Source organism: Phalacrocorax aristotelis, chromosome 4 (genome assembly GCF_949628215.1).
Source record: "Phalacrocorax aristotelis chromosome 4, bGulAri2.1, whole genome shotgun sequence".
Lineage (NCBI taxonomy): Eukaryota > Metazoa > Chordata > Aves > Suliformes > Phalacrocoracidae > Phalacrocorax > Phalacrocorax aristotelis.
The window spans coordinates 48,425,718-48,444,937 of record NC_134279.1 but is presented as its reverse complement, the minus strand read 5'-3'; the positions used below and the strand labels follow the sequence as shown (position 1 = coordinate 48,444,937).

General features: G+C 36.7%; 1 protein-coding gene across 33 annotated transcripts in view; it reads left to right on the top strand.

Moving 5' to 3' along the window:
• SORBS2 (sorbin and SH3 domain containing 2) overlaps positions 1-19,220 on the top strand; it is a 232,611-nt gene that overhangs the window by 170,965 nt on the left and 42,426 nt on the right. For all 33 annotated transcript variants that reach the window (XM_075091302.1, XM_075091300.1, XM_075091289.1 and 30 more), the window contains 6 exons: positions 1,567-1,711; positions 4,081-4,256; positions 9,369-9,435; positions 10,512-10,556; positions 11,774-11,960; positions 15,165-15,279. In XM_075091302.1, coding sequence (XP_074947403.1) covers positions 1,567-1,711; positions 4,081-4,256; positions 9,369-9,435; positions 10,512-10,556; positions 11,774-11,960; positions 15,165-15,279 — 735 coding nt within the window. The remainder of the gene's footprint in view (positions 1-1,566; positions 1,712-4,080; positions 4,257-9,368; positions 9,436-10,511; positions 10,557-11,773; positions 11,961-15,164; positions 15,280-19,220) is intronic.

Genomic DNA, 19,220 nt, shown 5'->3' with positions numbered 1-19,220 from the left:
TGACTGATGTCCATCAGCTACTGTGTGGGTCCTGTTTTCATCATATTGTGTACTACTTCGTGTAAGAGCCTTGCTATCTAACTCAGCTCTTTGGTAAAGCCTATCGCAAGAATATTTTAATTTTTTGTTACAGAAATTCATAGAAGTAGCTTTCTAGTCTACAAAGAACTCACACTAGTTCTGCTCCTCTCTTCTGGGAAACAAAAGCCATAGTAAATTAGTAAGAAGCTATAAAGTTCTGGACATAGTTGCACCCTGCTTTCCCTGGAAACAAGCTTTCTCAAAAGGACAATATGCAGGAAAAGAGAATGGGTGAACCCCTGAAGAAGGGTAGAGATGGCTGGCCTCATCTAGGAACTTCAACTGAAAACATTTCTCCGTACCTGTTGAAATGCTATCTTTGAGCTTGTGTAGCTTTTGTATTCTTACAGCTCCAAGTTCTTTCGGAGGGGAGGATGGTGTGAGAAATGCCAACTTAGTTTACGTTTTGGTTCTCGACTTTATTAAGAGAGGAAACATTTAAACACAAAAGTTTTAATGGAGACAGTGCCACAACACAGACTTAGCTTGGTTCTGAAAACAGACATCCTTAAAATGAGAAACCCCTGAATGCATCTAGGACTTCACACGATGTATGCATAGCAGCCAGAATTTGTTTTGTTCTCATAGCTATTTGAGGCCGAGACGTTAAAAAATTTCAAATCAAATCAGCAATCTCCCAAATACAAGTGTATACAAGAGGTCATAAACTGTTCCATTTTTAAATGTAAAAATAATATGCCATTTAATATGGTTTTTACTTATGCTTTGCTGTTCAAAATATCCAGGGGATTCTAAGCAGGGAAGCAGACTGTGTCAGAAGTACCTCTTGTGACTAAAGCCTAAACGGCTTGTGATGCTGCTCTACTTCCAGTTTACTTAGCTTTCCCATTTTATTTATTTGATCTGTTGTTTTGTGGTTGTGGGGTTTTTTTTATTGGTGCTATTTATTTTTATTGTGATAGATTACATATCAGCATCCCATAGTCATGCCAGCTGGCTTCCATTTTTTAGAGCAGCTTTGGCTCACTCTCTTTAGCTAGTCTTAATGAGACCTTTCCCTTCAGTCTGCGCAAAAGTTTCCGTTAATATCAATAGGGCTTGAGCACATGCATTAAGGGAATACGTCTCTTGGAGTGAGTCATCTGTGCCCGGCAGCCTTTGTCACTCAACGAGAGAAACTTTTGCTGCCATCTTCATTTCATATTGCTGTCAGACTTCTGCAGACCTTGTTTGTGCCATGTTTGTTGCCTTGACTATGGTCTTTCTGTCACCTCCCCATGACTTCAGCATGCTTCACAGACAGCACAAATGAGGAGAGAAGGGGGGAGGTACAAGGTATATAAGGAACACATTCTGCTCCCCTTGTGATGAGTTTTGTATTTCAGTGAATGCAGAGGCTGTTATGCCTAGGTACCTGACAACTGGTAATTGTTGTGTGGATGACAGTCTTGCATCACTCTTTTTGGGATGGCAGTCGGAGGGCTTTGTGTGTAGTTTAATGGGATATTGTTTTGTTTCTCTCAGGCTCAGATCACCGTGAATGGGAACTCTGGCACCGCTGCCAGCCCAGTGAGTCACTTTCAAAGGCCTTTTTCCCCTTCTTCAGCTTACCCTCCACCAGCTTCACTCAATTCTAACATTGTTATCATGCAGCACGGCAGGATGATGGGTAAGCCTCACACAGAATGTTTGCTTTATATATTACATAAAATATTCCAATTCATGTGGCAAAAATTACAAACAATTGCAGAGTGCTTCACATCCATAATAAAGTTATTGTCTATTCCTTGACCTTGGGAAGTAAATGCAAAAAATAAATAGCATTTATTGTTAGATAAAATAGTTATCCTGAACTGGCGTTACTATTAAGTTGTATTACTTACGTGTATGAGAGTGATCTCTTGCCACCTTTCTATTAGCTTTACTAAGGAAAGAGCATGTATCAAAATAAATCAACCTGTGCAGCCCCTTCAGGTTTTGCCTTCTTTAAGAGACCAAGAGCCAACTCTTTACATTGGTTCTTCCCACACCTTCTGTATTCTTCAGTAGAAATACTGCCAACAAAGGGTGGGGCTCTGGTCTTTTAAACACCTAAATCCATGTCAATCTATAATTTGTTTATGGTTTTTTTTTTGTAGGGCATTGTTAATTTAAAAAAAAAAAATACATGATCAGCCTTAGAAAGGTGTTTTGCTAGTATAATCTAGTTTTGCCAGAACAATTATTTGCTTGCTGCTTTTTCTACCAGTGTTTTGCAAATTCAGATAAGACTATAGATAAAAAATAATCTGAATATGATTCTGGAGGTTGCTTTTTTGTTGTGCATGCAGAGAAATTAGGTAACTGTCCTCGCTCTGAGACTGATGACTTAGATAAGTGCTGGTATCGCTATCATAATAAGTACAAAAACTGTATACATGGGTTTCTCCACATCCCAGAATTCTAGATTCTTTGATTATTTCCAGTTTGCTGATCTAAAGATGCATCAATTCTGTTTGGGGTATACCTGAAATAAATGAAGTGTTTTCCCATGACTTTTATTCTTGTTTGATGCTGAAGTTCTGCGTTCCACAATAACAGCCTGATTTAATTCTCCTTGCTTATGTAAAAATCCCACTGATGGCCTCAGTTTGAGGCCTGTGAAGAATGAAGGATCGAATCCAAAATGTTTTCTAAATTTAACGTCACGCATTTTGGGAAAAAGGCCCAAGTATTCAGACATTTGTCATGCAGAGTTGCCCCTCGCCATATATGTGTAGTACTGGATTATTTACAAGATTTCAAACTTAAGTAAACAGCTGAAACAGCCATGCCAAATCCAGCTCTCTGCAGTAGGAGTGAGCAGAAATATTAAATTTAAAATTAGATTTTAAGTTACAAGAGCTCCTTTTGCTGAGTCATATTGCAATTCAATTATTTCGCTTCAGTAGAATCAACAGATGTTAATATCACACAAAAGGCAATTGTAATCTTCACTAGTTGTGTTAGAATATTTATTTTTACTCCCTACATTCATTTATCCTGTGGTGGAAATGTCTAACAAGCATTGTACCTGCTCTTGCAAAAAAAGATGCTTTGTTATAGCAGCTCACTAATTCACCACAACGTGCTGCCTGAAGGAGCAGGGCTCATTTTCCTGCATACAGGAACGAAGTACATCATCTGCAGCAACACAGGTTTTTACATGGCACATCCCAGCAGTGAGGTGGTTCTTATTAAATAAATGACTCTGAGTTTTAGAGGGAAATGGTAATAGTGATGTATTAATTTCATTAATTATAAAGGAAGGTTTGAGGAAGAAGTGTAGAAGTATTGCAAGTCACCACAAACCAGTAGCAGCTTTGCACAGTTCACCGGAAGTAATGTAGGTGGATCATTATATTGCTTTACAGATGCCAAGTTACTGAGGTTCATTTTTATGGATTATATGTAGAGGCACTCAAACACACTTATAAAACTTTAAGGGATAAAATTTGAATGTCAGAATTTGGGTTTTTTGAGACTATCCATGCATCAGAACTTACTGTTTCTGAACACACATCACATAAGTCTTTGTGGAGGGCTTTTTGGAATCTGTTGCAGTGCTTACAGGACAGCAACTTTCTGTAGTTTGCTAGACTTGGTGGGGGAAGAAGTTTTGAAATGTTATCATGAATTTCAAGGAATAGATAGGAAAGGTGCAAGTTTGTTTTATAGGAAAAAGGCTGCTGCCACTGTTTTTCAATAGATTTTGCTGGGTTTGTTGATAGTTGTTGAGGGTTTTTTTGTGAGCAAGATGCTCTGAAAAAGCACCTCTTTTCTAAGGGGATCTGAGTTGAATAGCCTGTCTCGTCCTTAAAGAAGTTTATAATTTTGTTGATGTAACATTAAGTAGGGCAAATCCCCAGCTAAGATTTTTTTTTTTTTAAGTGTTGTATATGTAAGTGGTTAAGGTTGTTGTCAGTCTTCATATGGCATACTGAAATAGGGGAGCGTGTTATAACTGCCAAGTATGATTATTCTATCATTATACAATATTCTGTCATGTTATCTTTACAGAGTCCACAGAGACATACTCACAGCATGTTCAGACTGTTGGCAGCAGTACCACCAGCAGTACAATACCAATCTGTAGATCCTCAGAAGAAGAAAAAAAAATTACAGTCATTAAAGCTCCACATTATGCAGGGATTGGCCCAGTAGATGAATCTGGAATCCCTACAGCAATTAGAACGGTAGGAAATTCTGGGGAATCTGTGTATGAACTCATACAATGAATTGATTGTTGGTAATGGGTTTCTCACATTCTTCTAGTCTTATATAATGTGGAATACAGTGTGCGTAATCAGCAAGCTCATGAATATAATATTGTGTGTTGACGGAAAACGAGAATGCTGATGGGAGCATAATTGGGTAACTTCATGTTTTTAGTTTTAATTAGAAGCAGCCAAAACTTTGTGTCTCTTTCCTGCATGTCTCATAGTTCTCGCCTTTTGGAGATACGCAGTAATTTCATTTCTTTTGTTATTTCTAAACTAAAGTTCATACATACTATATATATGCATGCATGCAAGTATGCGTGTGTGTGTATATATAAAAATCTCATGCTTGTGCATTTTTTGGGGCAATGGTTCTCATGTCATCAGGGTAATGCAGAAATGAATAGTTTTGTTCTGATAGTAATCTAAGCGACTAGCATTTTCGTGGGAGCACAATATATAATCATTGTGCCCTTGAGTGACACGTAAGCAAATAGTGTGGAAACCCTTTCATTGTGACTCGCCCAATTTTGATCATCTGCCACTAGTGACTGCTTGAGCTGGTCCCAGGATGCCAAACTGAAGAGTTCTGTTTTCACTATGCTGAAGCATTCTTTCCACTCTGCTGTCAGGGCAGCCTCTTCTGGCTGGTCCAGAGAGCACAGTGGCAGCTGCGCTAGGTCTGTAAAGGAAGTGCTTACTGGCCTTCCCAGCCGGAGAAGCGGTGCTGTGCTAGACGGAGAAAGAGTAAGAAGAGTGGGAGCCAGGATGAAAGCGGCAGAGCCCTTGCAGGTGAAGTCTTTGTGAGGTGCAAGGATGTAGCTGCTGTTGGATGTGTCCTCTCTGCCAGTACTGACATATGGGGCTGTGTTGTATTGCCAAGAACTGCTTCAATGGATTGAAAAATTGGGGGGAAAATCAGGAATTGATGGAGAAAAGCAATAGGAAAAATTCAGAATAAGTGGTAAGATGGGGACAATTTTGATAAGAATGGGGGGAAACTGGCATTTCTTGCTTTATTTTGACATAAAAAGTAATATGATCAGAATCTTTTTAAAATGAAGAAATTTCTTTGCAACAATGCTCTAGCTTCCTACCCCCTTTTTAAGTCATTCCTATGCTTTATATAGGATGAAGTAATTATTTTTGTTCTTTTTTTTTTTTAATAGTAGATTGATCTAATAGGGTGCATATCTGTTATATAGGATTATAACAGAAATCCCCCTCAAGTGTGCTTAACAGAGTTGGCAATCTGCCAACCTATATTTACCTTTCAGATTGTACAGTCTGAGTCCCTCCGATTTTCTCCTAAAAACATAATATAATTCAAATTAGGACATTTTTTCAGCTGGATTTGCTCTCGGTTTTGTTACGTTTCAATTTCAAAATCTCTTGTAGCTTGTAAACTTATTATTGTAGAAATGATTCTCACAATGAGGTATGAGCTAAAAGATCATGTTAGCATGTGTGTGTGAGTGTGTCTCTTGTGCCACTTCATGTCCGTATTCTGCTTCCTTAGGACTTAGCTGGAAGTGAGATTGTTTTCAAGTATTGATTTGAGATTACATTTTAAATGTGCACGAGTATATCTGACCCCTGTGTACCCCAGTCATGTAAGAACAAAGTTGTCAGCAAAAGACTCAAATATGCTGCACCTTGACACCTCTCAGAAGTGCAGTACTATGCAGAAATATGCAAAAGTGCTATAACTGCATTTCCCATGAACAGTGGAAGGCAGGACATATCACTCGCTCTTTCTCCAAGGTCAGTGAGCGATCCAAATAGGAATCTTCTCCCAGAAAGTTCAGCCTCAGTCCATCTCAAGAGAGGCGTTTTCAAATTAGATGAGTTTATCATTGTATGCAAAGTTTAAAAGTTTCTTATTCTTCCATCTTTATGAAAATGGCAACAGTCTATCAAAAAAGCAGTAAACGCAGATTCATGGGTGATAGGTAACATACGCACGGTGTTCCGAAACACTATGCTGCCCAAAGGTAAGCTCGTAGTAAGAACTTGGGAGTGCCTGTATTCTAGATTTGGAGTGCTTTTCAGAAGTAAAGAGAATTTTCAAGCTGCGGTTATCTTCTCCGAGTCTGCTTTTACTCTCAGAACATGGTTTGTGACAACTGTTTAGCCAAGGAAAGCAGAGCCATGTTCTCTTCTCCATTCCTGCAAACCCTCTCTGTCCAAAGCTGCTGAGAGGGGAAGGACTCCTTTAAAGCCTCCCCATCTCTGAGAACCTCCATCCCATGCTAGCCTGTGTTCTCCATATCACTTTAGCTCCTGCCAGCTCTGGGAAGCGCAAGTGTGAAGCCTGAAAATTCACATCATTGTTAAGTTCTGACACCATGCCAAGCCCTGCCCCAAAGATGGTGAAATTCCAAGGCATTAAAAATAAAGTCTGTGGAGAAGACAGGGTAAAGTGATGTTCACTTAGAAAAACATTCAGTCAAATGACACTGCCAGAGTTTACCGCTGACAGGGTCCTAGGAAAGGAAAAAACAGATTCATGGAAAGCAGTATGACTGCACTGTTTTAGACTATCCAAGATGATTGCTTCATGTTTAACTATCAAAATTAATCTGTAGACTGCAAAGGCCTCTATTACGAATGAACAAAAAAAGTCAACTCCCAACAGATTTCTTTTGCACACTTAATGATGTGATATTTTAGCTTGGGAAAAAACAAAAATGCAGAAGGTCAACTGAAAGTCATAAATGCCTCCTTTAATTGCATACATTCTGATAGCTTATTAGAATACTGCAGTGATTATGGACTCTAAGTACCAACTGCAGGTACTTCTTATGTCCTTTTCATGCTATTTGGCTGATTGTTCATTCACATATGATGATACCATGTTCCAATATTTAATTGCAACAACTATAATGTATATGAAGCCGGATGGCATCTGAATGGCTTGGTGCATTGTGAATACTGCTTATTCCTCAAATAAATGTTGATATGTTGGATTAGTGAATATAAATTGAGAAAAAGTATTGTAAAATATTTTTTTTTTCTATCCCTTAACTAATCCTGTCTGGCTTATAATATAAAGCCAAATTATTGGCTGACACCTTAAACCCCAAGGTTGGGTTTGGGGGGTGAGATGATGAGAAAAAAATGTTCAAATGTCTAGAAAGATGTTGGGTTACCTTCTTTGGTCACATGGGAGCTTCTTCATAACTGATCTCTATGTGGAAACCTCCTGTGGATTTGTGGAGGACCTAAATGACAAGGAGGAGCCAGCAGAGAGATATCTACATGCCTTTCTCCCTTGACAAACAGCAGGGTCATAGCAATAATATTTATGCACTGTTTCCAATCTATTCACCTATCACTGACTCAAGCTCTATTGGAAGACTCTCCTTGGCCCAGTACAATCAGAAAGGCAGCTGCAGTTTCATGGGAAAATTGCAGGTTTCTAGTGCTGTGGGAAATGAGTACCACCATGGATGTTATGCCCATCAGGATGAATTCCTTCGGACCTTCTGGACTTCCTTGTAAACTTTTGAACATATATCATCTTGGAGTACCGAACAGCATACTTGGTTCAAATCCAGCTGAATTATTCTTACCAGAGTTCTGCTAGTATATGTGTTTTATACCTCTAGGGAAACAATGTTAAAATGGTCCAAATCTGCTTCTGAATATCTTCTCTTTGGCAGAAATTAGGAATGTTGGTAGGTGAGGGAAGGGACCTGATCTTGATACAAAACTGTATCTCCCTCACCTCTGTCTTGCAAGCAGGTCTGGGTAAAATACATGACCTTCCACTTAAATTTTTCTTCCGCAGCAGATCCTCAAGTTCTTCAGTTGACTGTCAACTCTTCTTTTAAACATCTTTTTAAAATGTCATTTAGTAGCAATTTTATGAAAACTCATATTGATTCCTCAAAATATGTGAGCATTTTCTGCCTAGTCCCTTAACCCCCCTTAGCAAAGCGTATTAATTATGAATAGTAACTGTACAAGTATTTAGGGCGTAAGTGTGATTCTCTAAAGATGGCATGGAGACAGGTGAACACACTTGGATCTGTCGGTTATTTTGTAGAGAAGAATTTGTGGATTTTAGATTTTCATGGAAAGATGAGTGGGCAGAGTGGTTGCAGATTTAGTATTATCTAATGCACATCAAGAGGAGCCTTTTGCATTATCCCTGTGCACCATGAGGTTTGAAGATAATTTTGTACGTATGCATTAAAATTTTCACATTTCTGACTACTGTGGAACAAGTAAAATTTTAGGACCTAAGAAGAATAATACTGAAAAAATGTTTGCCTTTGTGTTATCTCCTTTTCTGAAATATTATCATCCTATCTCAAAGAAAATTACAGCAAAATGCAGAAGGGTTAGAGATAAAAAGTAAATAGAAGTGTGAGCAAATATTGATATGAGGAGAATTTGGGAACTTTGGGATTGCTTATTTTACAAAAGTACAAAGAAGTATATTTTAATGAGTGGTATTGAAAAGTATATTGTATTCATGTCTCTCAAAATAGAAAAATAAGTTAAAATTAAGTTGGCTGGAAAGGGAATTTAAAACTGATAGAAGGAAATACTGGGTTTTTTACAGTCTAGACGTTAACTCTTAAATATAGTGTTGTCTTAATTCTTTTCTGTAGTATTCCAAAGTTTTTCTGCATTATTTAACAATTATATTTTGAAGACAGTTTAAGTTGGAAATTGCCAGTAGTTCAAAAGAAGCTCTTCTTATACGCTTGTAATTAATTGCTGAGGTGTTTGTATTTTTGTGTAAAGTATCTAGAATTCATCGTTGTCAAACACAGGGCACTAAGAAGATAAACTCTTGATCTGGCACTAATTCCTATGTTTCTAACCACTGTACCCTCCAAGATCAGAGTCCAAGACTGACTCAGTCTTCAGTGTCTTCCAGAACTTGTTGCAGGATTTCCTAGATGAAAAACAGAAACACACCATTTAAAATAGATGGTATGAAAATTATTATATTAACTAGGGGACAAAACATAATAGACTTCGTGTCCAGAGTAACATTAAATGTCTGATCAGATCTGTACACACAGGTATTTTTATATTTGTGTTAATTTTTAAAAACTGTACTTTATTTAGACAGTTGACAGGCCAAAGGATTGGTACAAGACCATGTTCAAGCAAATCCATATGGTTCATAAGCCGGGTAAGTATGCTTTTTTCTTGGCTGGGTGTTTCTCAGCCCTTTTCTGCATTTTGATTGTCTGCTATGTGAAAATACAGGTGTTCATCAACTAACAGGTAATGCATCAAATCAAATGGGTGAATTCAATGATAGATTTTGCTGAAGAGAGTACTATTTTCCTCTGCTAAAGGCTGAGAATTTCTAATGGGTTTATCTTATCACTAAAACTAATTAAAATGTTTTGTTTATAATAAGAGTGATTCAGATAGATATGCAACTAGTATGATTCTGTGTCACTGGGGAGCTCAATGAAGTGATCCTCATCTCCAGTTTGAGGGAGAAGAAATTAGCCACCGTAAATCTCCTGCCATACCAGCTTTCTTTTGGAGAGCTTATGTATTAGAACGGCATGGGCTAGTAAACGGGCTGTTTTGAGGATACATTTTTTGTCTGAATTGCATATTTTTCATGGAACGTTGTGTTTGTTTTTGCTGAAATGGAGCTTTGGTAGCATTGCTAGCATTAGTGTTAACATGCTCTATCATGATTGTCTCCAAGGATGTCAAGAAACTGTATAAACATCAGTTATGCTCAATACACCTCTGGAAGGAAGGAGATTTTATTGTCTGAGGTAGAGCTTGCATTCAGTATGGTCACAAAGAATGTTAGTGGGAGAATATAAAATGTAAGCAGGAAAATTTTGGCTTACAAGATCTACTTTGAACACTAGTCACATAGATATCTGAGGTTACTTCTTCTGATAGGAACAACTTAATAGTCTCTAGTGGAGGAGAGCTGTCAAAAGGAAGAAAGTGAGCTTGGAGAAGGGAGAAGAACAGACAGAAAGCTATAATTTGCAATTTGATGCAACCAGTAAATACACAATATGGGTGACATGATCAGAAGATACCATTTTACTAGTAAAATGGTAAAAATAGTTTATGGTAAGTGTAATGGGAAGAGAGAGTCTTCAGAAAACACCTATGAGATGAGGAAAAGAAATACAGCACTTGATTGCTTATCGATTTTCTGTTTGTATTTGCAAAAACAAAGCTGCGTGTATTGCACTACTGTGACATGTATATTTCTTTTTGTAGATGACGACACAGACATGTATAATACCGCATATGCATACAGTACTGGTAGGAATTTTTCCCTCACTTCAAAATGAGTTTTTTGTTAATGTCAGCAAGTAACAGGGGTAGTGAACTATTCATGCTTGCTTTTATAATGTCTACGTGAACACTTTTTATCATCTTGTTTGATCTCAGTTGGTGCGTTTTCATGCCTTTTTCCCAAATGAAACAAAGTTTAATTCTGGTTTCAGTCTTACCACAGAAATGAATTGCAGCTGTGGGCCTCTTACTGCAGATGGGATACACTGTAATACTCTAGTTTCTTGATTGCATTGCATTTATTTTCACTAGTGATTGTGAGTAATGCAGCCTTTCCTTATCAAAATGAAAAGGGAACTACTCTGTAAAGTACAAATGCTAATAACTGACATGGGAAGACAAAAAGGTTGTACTGAAAACACCTTTTAAAATAAGCAGTAAGAGTGCCTAATAAAGGTGATTCTGTTTTATGATCGTGTTCATTTTTGCTTTAGGCACTGGTATTCACATTATTTAGCTGCAAGAAAGACATATTAATCTAAGATATAGAATTGTTGTGTCTTTCAGAAGATTATTACCATGTAAAATTAGTTACAAAAACAAAAATGAAAGTGTGAATAGACTATATGTGCAAAAAAAAACCAATAGTGCCTTGTGCAAAAACGCCATTTAAAATTCTTCCATGTTTTTTGCATTTGTCATGCTCTCGTATTACCTTTTTCTGTACCGTTGAGAGCATTTGTTGTGGGTCTGTTGTCTGTGATCTGTTTGCATTCTTGTGATCTACTTCAAGACATGCTATTGCCTAGGTGTCCCGGACTAACAGTAATTATTAAGACAGTGAAAAAAATGTGCGTTTCCTGCCTCTTCTCTTCCTTCTGAATGTAGAACAACTGAGAGGCAGGATGAGCCTGGGGATTAATTGCAGGCTGTCATTAACAGCTTCATTAACAGCTCTGATGGATCTATACAGCCATTAACATCTTCCCCCCCTCAAATTAATCATTAATTTATTTTAACTATACTACACTTTATCTGTGTGTTTGTAGTTTTATATAGAAATATATTAAAAGTATTCTAATGAGCTATATAGTATACAGCAATGTACTTTCAAAAATGCATTTACACATTTTTGTAACCTTTCAGCTTTATTGAGTGAACTGTGGGTTCTTGTAGCGTTCCATGTTATATTTTATTAAACTCATTCTCGCTCTGTGACTATTTTTGGTTTTGTTCCATATTAGGTAGCTACAGTCCATCCTTCTCTGCTCAGGCACACCCGGCTGCAAAGATGCAGACGTACAGACCATTGTCTAAAAGCGCTTCTGACAGCAGCTCCGATGCCTTTAAGGTCTCATCCCCTTTACCACCTCCACATGTGCCACCTCCAGTACCACCACATCGTCTGAGGGAAAGGTCTACCCCAGAAAAGTAAGCATATTTTCAAAAAGTGTTCTTGGTATGTACAGTAAGCCAAATACAGGATATCACAAAGGCTAAAATAGCAGCTGCAGAATAATATGACTGCAAGGGACAGGTTACGAGGGGTAGTCTTCATCAGTAGCGTGGGCATCATGCATGGTGCTGCCATTTCTTCAACGTGCTAAAGCAGTGCTTATTCTTAAAAGCAATACCACCATGAACATTTAAGATTTTTATTCTCATTAGAAGGATTGTCCTGCTTCTTGTGTTTCAGAACAATTTGTGCTCTGGCAGATGTCTTTAATAGTTATTCTGAGTAGAAAAGGCTATTTATGGTATCCAGTAGCAATGAGAAAGGATCTAAAAGATGTTGTAAATTGAAAATCAAGGAAGAGTAAAATGGTAAGAGTTTAGCAGTCAACCCACGTTTTCCCAGAGCTCAGAAGGGCTTTATGTCTCCATTTTTTCAGTCTCCATCTACATTCCGGTAGACCACAAAGGTGTTTATGGATTAAAGAGGCATTTCAGATTTCTCATGGTTTTCCAGCTTCAGACTTGCTGCACAAAACCAGGTCCCAGTCTTTAGAGTCCAGTCTGGAAAAGGTTAATACTTAATAACTCAGGAAATAAATGCTTATCCTTCTGATAAAACCATGCAAAGTGCCCTGCACACAAACTCTATAGATTCTTCAGCACATCTGTAGCCACTGGCTCAAGCAAAAAGCTTTTTCTTTTGTGTTGACATTCATGAATACTACCTGTTAATATAATATTATGTTGTTATATATTTATATGTGTGTATATATACATATGTAATATGTATATATACACACATATATACGTATATACATATATACATATGCATGTGTAATATGTATATATACACGTATATACATATATATACATATATACACACACATATGTAACATGTATATTATGTATATAATTTATATATGAAAAGGGTCATTTTTTTGTTCCATTTGTGGCTACAAGCCCACCTCTTTTGATTACACTCAAGCAACAAAACAGAATTTGCCCATTTTTGTCAGCTTGGACATTTGAAACATTTTTATATGTAGAAATTGAGTTATATTAAACAGTTTCAAATAATTTGCAGTTTGAATAAAATATTATGAGGAAAGACCATAGTAAATGTTTAAATTTAAGACTATAACCATGGCTCTTTTGAAAAATTTGTTAGCAGTGGCAATCCAAAAGGTAATCCAGCAGAGACACATATTGCAGAGGAAAATGAGATTGCTTAGTGGTTACTGATTTTGGCTACTCCTGTTGCTGAGGGCAGGTCGTTAAGGGAAGTGCTAGGGGTTAGAGTTAGGCTACCTCCCAAAGGCCATGAGGTTTGAATTTTGTTAGCAAGTCATACAGAAGTGTAGATTTTGTTAGCAAGGCACCAAAATGTGGATCTGACTAGCTTTGATCTTTGAAGTTATATGAGTCATCATCCTGTGTTAGGCCAAATGCCTTGGCCACAGAAACTGGGCCCTGTTGCAGTTCCTTTTGTCAAGCTTGAAAATGTCTGCTTCAGCACTGAATTTGGATGTTTAGCCTCTCTTTTTAATCTCCTGCATGATAAGGCAGGCAGTGGAAATCTATGTTCTCCAGGCCAGGGGATGCCAAACACATTAGTTATGCTTTGCCTGCTGCTGACGGCTATGGCGTGTCAATCTTTTCCTGCCATTGGGGTATTCTTTTTTAGATTGCCTGTAAAGCCCAAGTATTTAAAATCTCACGTAAGAGGCTTAGGTCCACATGTATCAGAGTTTCCTAGCTGGGAGGCAAGATATGGTTTGCATTAACATTCAGGCTCAAAAATGCAGTTCATAAGGGACTACAGGCTAAACAATGTAAATTAGGTGAACTGAGTGTGAATCAGAATTTCAGTAGCATCCTTTTTTCCTCAGTAACTTACAGTATAATGCAACTTGATCAGAACATTTCCATTGTCCTGTTCATTCTCAAAAAATACAACCTTTTCTGCTCTGAAACTAATATTTTCCTCTGTGAAAATAAACAATAGAGCCATGCAGAACTACTTCCTTTGAAATGTAGGGCATTTTATAAATAGAGGTGACTCTGTCCCAGAAATTGCACTCACAAACATACTGTAAACAAAAGCTACCCCATAGATTTTTTTTTTTTTTTTTTAAGGCACGTGACATATGCATTATTATGTCAGGTCACATCAAAGCCAGTCACATCAAAAAGGCTGATAGAAGTGATAGAATTTGATCGGTGTGTGCTCTTTATTATTCTAAAAGCAGACGACAGCTGATAGGATTTCACCTTTTCTTTCCCCCATTCTTTGAGTTACTAGTGGGTCATTTCACACAGAGCTAAATAAAAAGATGTGTGAGCTGTACTTTCCAAATGCAATGTAGGTAGTGACTACAAAAACTGCCATGAAAAGGTAGCTCTCACTGTGACAGTAACTAGCTAACTACTCCCAAAAATGTATAGATAGCTATTAATAAAACATGGTAAATTACTGAAAAAATACAGTAGAAGGGGTTACTTTTCATTCTTTGCATAGCATTATTAAATTGAAAGTAAATGGATAATATAGAACAAATAGATAAAATTCTGTCCCAAAATCACCTGCCAAATTAATGTTCTGTTTATCTATTCAAACTTCCAAGGAAGCACTACGCTGTTTACAAGGATATTCAGGAGCAGTTCTACTACAGATCAGGATAAAGAGAGTCTATTAAATTTTCACGCTGTCTTTTAAAATAATTCCTCCTTTTTTGTCTCAGAAAATTTTGAAACTTTTTCAGTATGGACTTACTATCATATTGTATGACGACAAAAATATTTACCACTTGCCTATATTAGTATAGGTCGTAAAATAAGTATAGTAAATTTGCAATTTGAGGAGGCATGTCATGGTATTTTGACACAGTAAGTCAGAGGACTTCTTAAACTGGTCTACCAGTTACAACAAAAGTGTAAGTGATCACATAGGCTGGACGTCTCTAGTATTTTTCCTGCTGTACTGAGTATACCTGCTGTAAACAGGTTAAGATGATACAGTGGTTAAACCATTGGGATGCTAGGCCTGACATTTCACAACTGAAATCTGGAAAGAGAAACCATGCTGAAATTCATTTGGGTTTGCATGTTTCTCTTGCACAGAGCTGTAAAGCAGATGGCAATGACAGTAAATTAACTCAATTGCTTGATTCTGTTATTTAGAAATGACTGGGATCCCCCTGACAGAAAGGTAGATACACGCAAGTTCCGTTCTGAACCAAGAAGTATTTTTGAATATGAGCCAGGAAAGTCATCAATCCTTGAGCATGAAAGACCGGTAAGACACTTAAGTGAAATAGTTAATACAGTAAAGAGGTTCGGTGAGAGATCACCTTTTTATTATTTACTACTTGTTATAACTACTTAGATGAATATTGAAGGTCCTTTTTCAAATATGATTTTTGCAGCTATTTGTCTTTTCTCTCTCCTGATGGTTGTGTTGAAAATGTGAGTTTGGCATATTTGCTAAAATTAGATCTGGTATTTCCAAGAAATCAAACCACCACTGTGCAAACAATTAACAGAAACTGCTTTTTTAATTGGCAGGCATCTCCAGCACTCATTTTCAGCAGTATTAACAGTACATATGATACCTGATTAACTAAGGCATAAAAATAAACTATCTGCATTTTTAGATGTGCCTAACTGTACAGTTAAGGAGATTTTGGTCAAATACTGGTCAAGGCTGCCCAGAGAGGCTGTGGAATCTCCATTTCTGGAGGTGTTCGAGACTCACCTGGGGACAGCCCTGAGCAACCTGATCGGACTAGACCTGCTTTGAGCAGGAGGTTGGACTAGATGACCTCTGGAGGCCCTTTCCATCCTCAATTACTCTGCGATTACTGAGTGCACATTAATGTGTAATTAGAAGTCTTTATTCCGGCTTTCTGAATAATGATTGCAATTGTGGAATTTTTCAGAGTCATATCTGATAAAGCTATGCTTAATGCATGCAAAATGAGCATTAACAGAAGTTTTCACTTGTTGTAAGAGACATTCACCCAGCCTTTCTAATTTACCTTTGTGCTATCACAAGACTTTCTTATTTTAGGAAAACTGTTATGTATCAATGGCAATATTTTCTTTTCTTGGGCTTTTACTTGGAATTGTTGAGGGAGTCCAATTTTAAATACAGGGTTTATGTAATCAATACCGGATTATTATTTCCTTCTGTATTACTGTATTACATGCTTGTTCACAGAATTTATTTTACTAATTCAAAATAAGTTAAGCAAATAATTGAATTCCAGGATACATGGTATATGTGAAACATCCGTACTAAGCACCTTTCCCTTGTGTTTTGCGGTCTTTGCAGGAGTATAATTTTCATTAGCTAGAAAATACTAAGCTGTGTTTCTGTGAAATCAAGTTCCTGCAGAACTGATGCATTTTTTCAAAGAGGAAATTGGCATTTCTATATGAACTGCCTGCTCAAGCAGGGGGGTTGGACAAGATGATCTCCAGAGGTCACTTCCAACCCCCACCATTCTGTGATTCTGTGAACTGCTAATTAATCAATATAATTAAATGGGATTTGGTATTTATTGTGAAGCTGAATTTAACAATTTTATTTAAAATGTGATGGCATTTGTTATGAGCACCTTTTTGATTGCTGTGGCTGCATTATATGCACTGAGGCCGTTTACCAGCCTTCCCAATACCAAAAAAAACCCAGCAGGGTCAAGTTAAAAATAAGAAAACTACAGTGGCGTTTCAAGAATGGCCTCAATTAATATAGGAATTGCAGTGCTGATGAATATGATCATAGATACAATATTTAAATTCCAGTGAACTAACAAAATGATAAAAAAGTGAGTTTTGCTGACTGTTCTAAATAGAAAGTAGTTTTGCCAAAACAAAAAAAGTCAAAAGGAGTTTCTCCAACACTCCAAATCTTAAAGTTTTTTGCTGAAATTAAATCATTTACATGTATACAGGAGCTACCTTATATGATAATAAACATGGCAGATGAGGTCTGAAAGATCAGCATTCCCTTTATTGATGTAGGTACTACATTGGAACCAGTTGTGATTAATGTGGAGATCAGAAACATGGGAAGAATATAATAAAATGAGATTCAATGTAAAACTAAAATTTAGTGGGAAATATTATTTAGTAGATCCTCTTCAGCATGTCAAAAGAATATGAGAAATAATAAACCTTTTAAAAAATGATCTAGTAATAAACATTAAATGGACAGGTTAGTTAGGGACAGATGATTACCTTTGTTATGGATATAAAAAGATGAGTGTAATTTCAAGCTGCAGTTCCGTGTAGCAGCCTTCTGTCATACAACAGAAAATTAATGGGTTTTTTCCTCTGTAATTTGAACTTCTAAGAGTATAAATATATCAACAAAAAGGAGATGCTTGGGACTGGTCCTTTGAGATTACAACCAAAAGTAAGTGACATTAAACTGTTGAATAGTCTTCCAAGCAATGATGTGGCAGCTCTTTTTTTCCTATTCCAATAAGCCCATGAAACATTACCATCTCTTCTAATAACATAGCTCTGGTAAGGTGGTACGTAAGTTGTTCTGATGTATCTCCAAAGTCTGCAATTCAGTAAAACGCTCTCTTTTTTTTTTTTTTTTTTCTAATATCATCTAAACCATGGATTTGTTTCCTGAAATGGGTGTTTACTTTCTGTAAATAAGTAAATTGCAATGTAATAATTTGATCTTACTCATATGACTATGAAGTTAAATTTTTATTCTTTACTAGTTTCAACCTTGTATATTTGAAGTAATTCCTTCATACATGTATTTCTCTATTTCTGCAGTAAAACAAGTAAGGAAAGAATCTTGGTGTTACTCTAAAGACTTTGTAAAACTGGGACAAGCAATAGATGCCTTTATTTTCATAAGGTGTTTTAGTCTAAACATGAAAATACACATGCGCTAGTCAGATAAAACTCTCAGGTTGGATTTTAGTTCCAGATTTTTTTATATATATGTTCGGTATACAAATTTTCTGCTGAGTTTATATGCAAAAGCATTTCGTGGTCAGAATAAATTAAAAAACATTAATGTTTCATCAAATACCAGAAATAGACTGGGCTTACACCATGATGTATATCTGTTGGGTTTGGGCTTTTTTTTTTTTTATTGTAGTGAAAAATTTGAAATATTCTTTAGAATATGCAAGTTTGGTCGCCCTTGTCATGTCAGGCTGATTATCAGAATATTCTACTCAGTGTTAGTTGAGTTATTTGAGTAACACTTTGTCAACTAAAAAAATTTTCTCAGCGTGTTTTAAAAAGAAATCAGAAATTGATATGACGTTAAAAAATATGTCTTCTCAAAAAGATAGGGGAGAGACTAAGTCAGTCTGGTAGCGGAATTGGAGCTACAACAGCTATTTAAAAGTAGTCCAAAAAAAAAAGAAAAAAAGCAAAAGAAAACTCTTTAGTGCTAATAAAATGCCAAAGCAGAATTTACAACAGACATTTCAGTCCATTGTTCCAAAGAAGCTTCAGTACGGTGGCTGAACTTGCAAATGCAAAATTTTAATTTCACCATGCAGATCGTATAAGAACTGTTTAACTCACCAGTTTAGATGCACCCTTTTGATTATTACCTGTGAATGCCTACCTGTGTATATCAAATCAAGCACAAGCAAAGCTGCATTCAACTATAGATGTAAATTTTTTTGAATGGTGTCAATGTTGTTCTGTACTTGAGTACGTTGATGCAGTGCTGTATTGACCATCTGATGCAAATGGCAAAAAGAGTGAAGTTATTTACTGGACTTTAGTAGTGTGTCTTCAACAAGTGATGAAAATGTTACTAAATGACTAGATGAAAGATAGAGAATAGGAACATGACTTGGTTTGACTGACAAGTCATAAAAAGGGAATTTACTTTATTGCTTTTACCTTCTGTTCAGGCAGTTTGGGAGATACTTTGTGAAACCAGGTTCAGTTTTTTAAGTTAAAATTATTTGTTCATTTTAAGTCTCTTAGAAGGGGAGATAATAGAAAAAGGTCCATCAGCAAAATTGAATCTGAAAGCCACGCAAAATCAATTGCCTGTGTATTGATCCTGATAGCACAGGGAATGCAGAGTCCTCCCTAGAACTGCCAGGCAGCAGTGAACTTACAGACTTTAGTACTCAGTTTCTTTTTGTTTGCTGCCCTCTGTGGTTCAAGCTGTAAATAAAAGTAGGACCCGTGTGCATAGAGTTAGCTTTGCACACGTTCTTATGCTCTCATTTTATT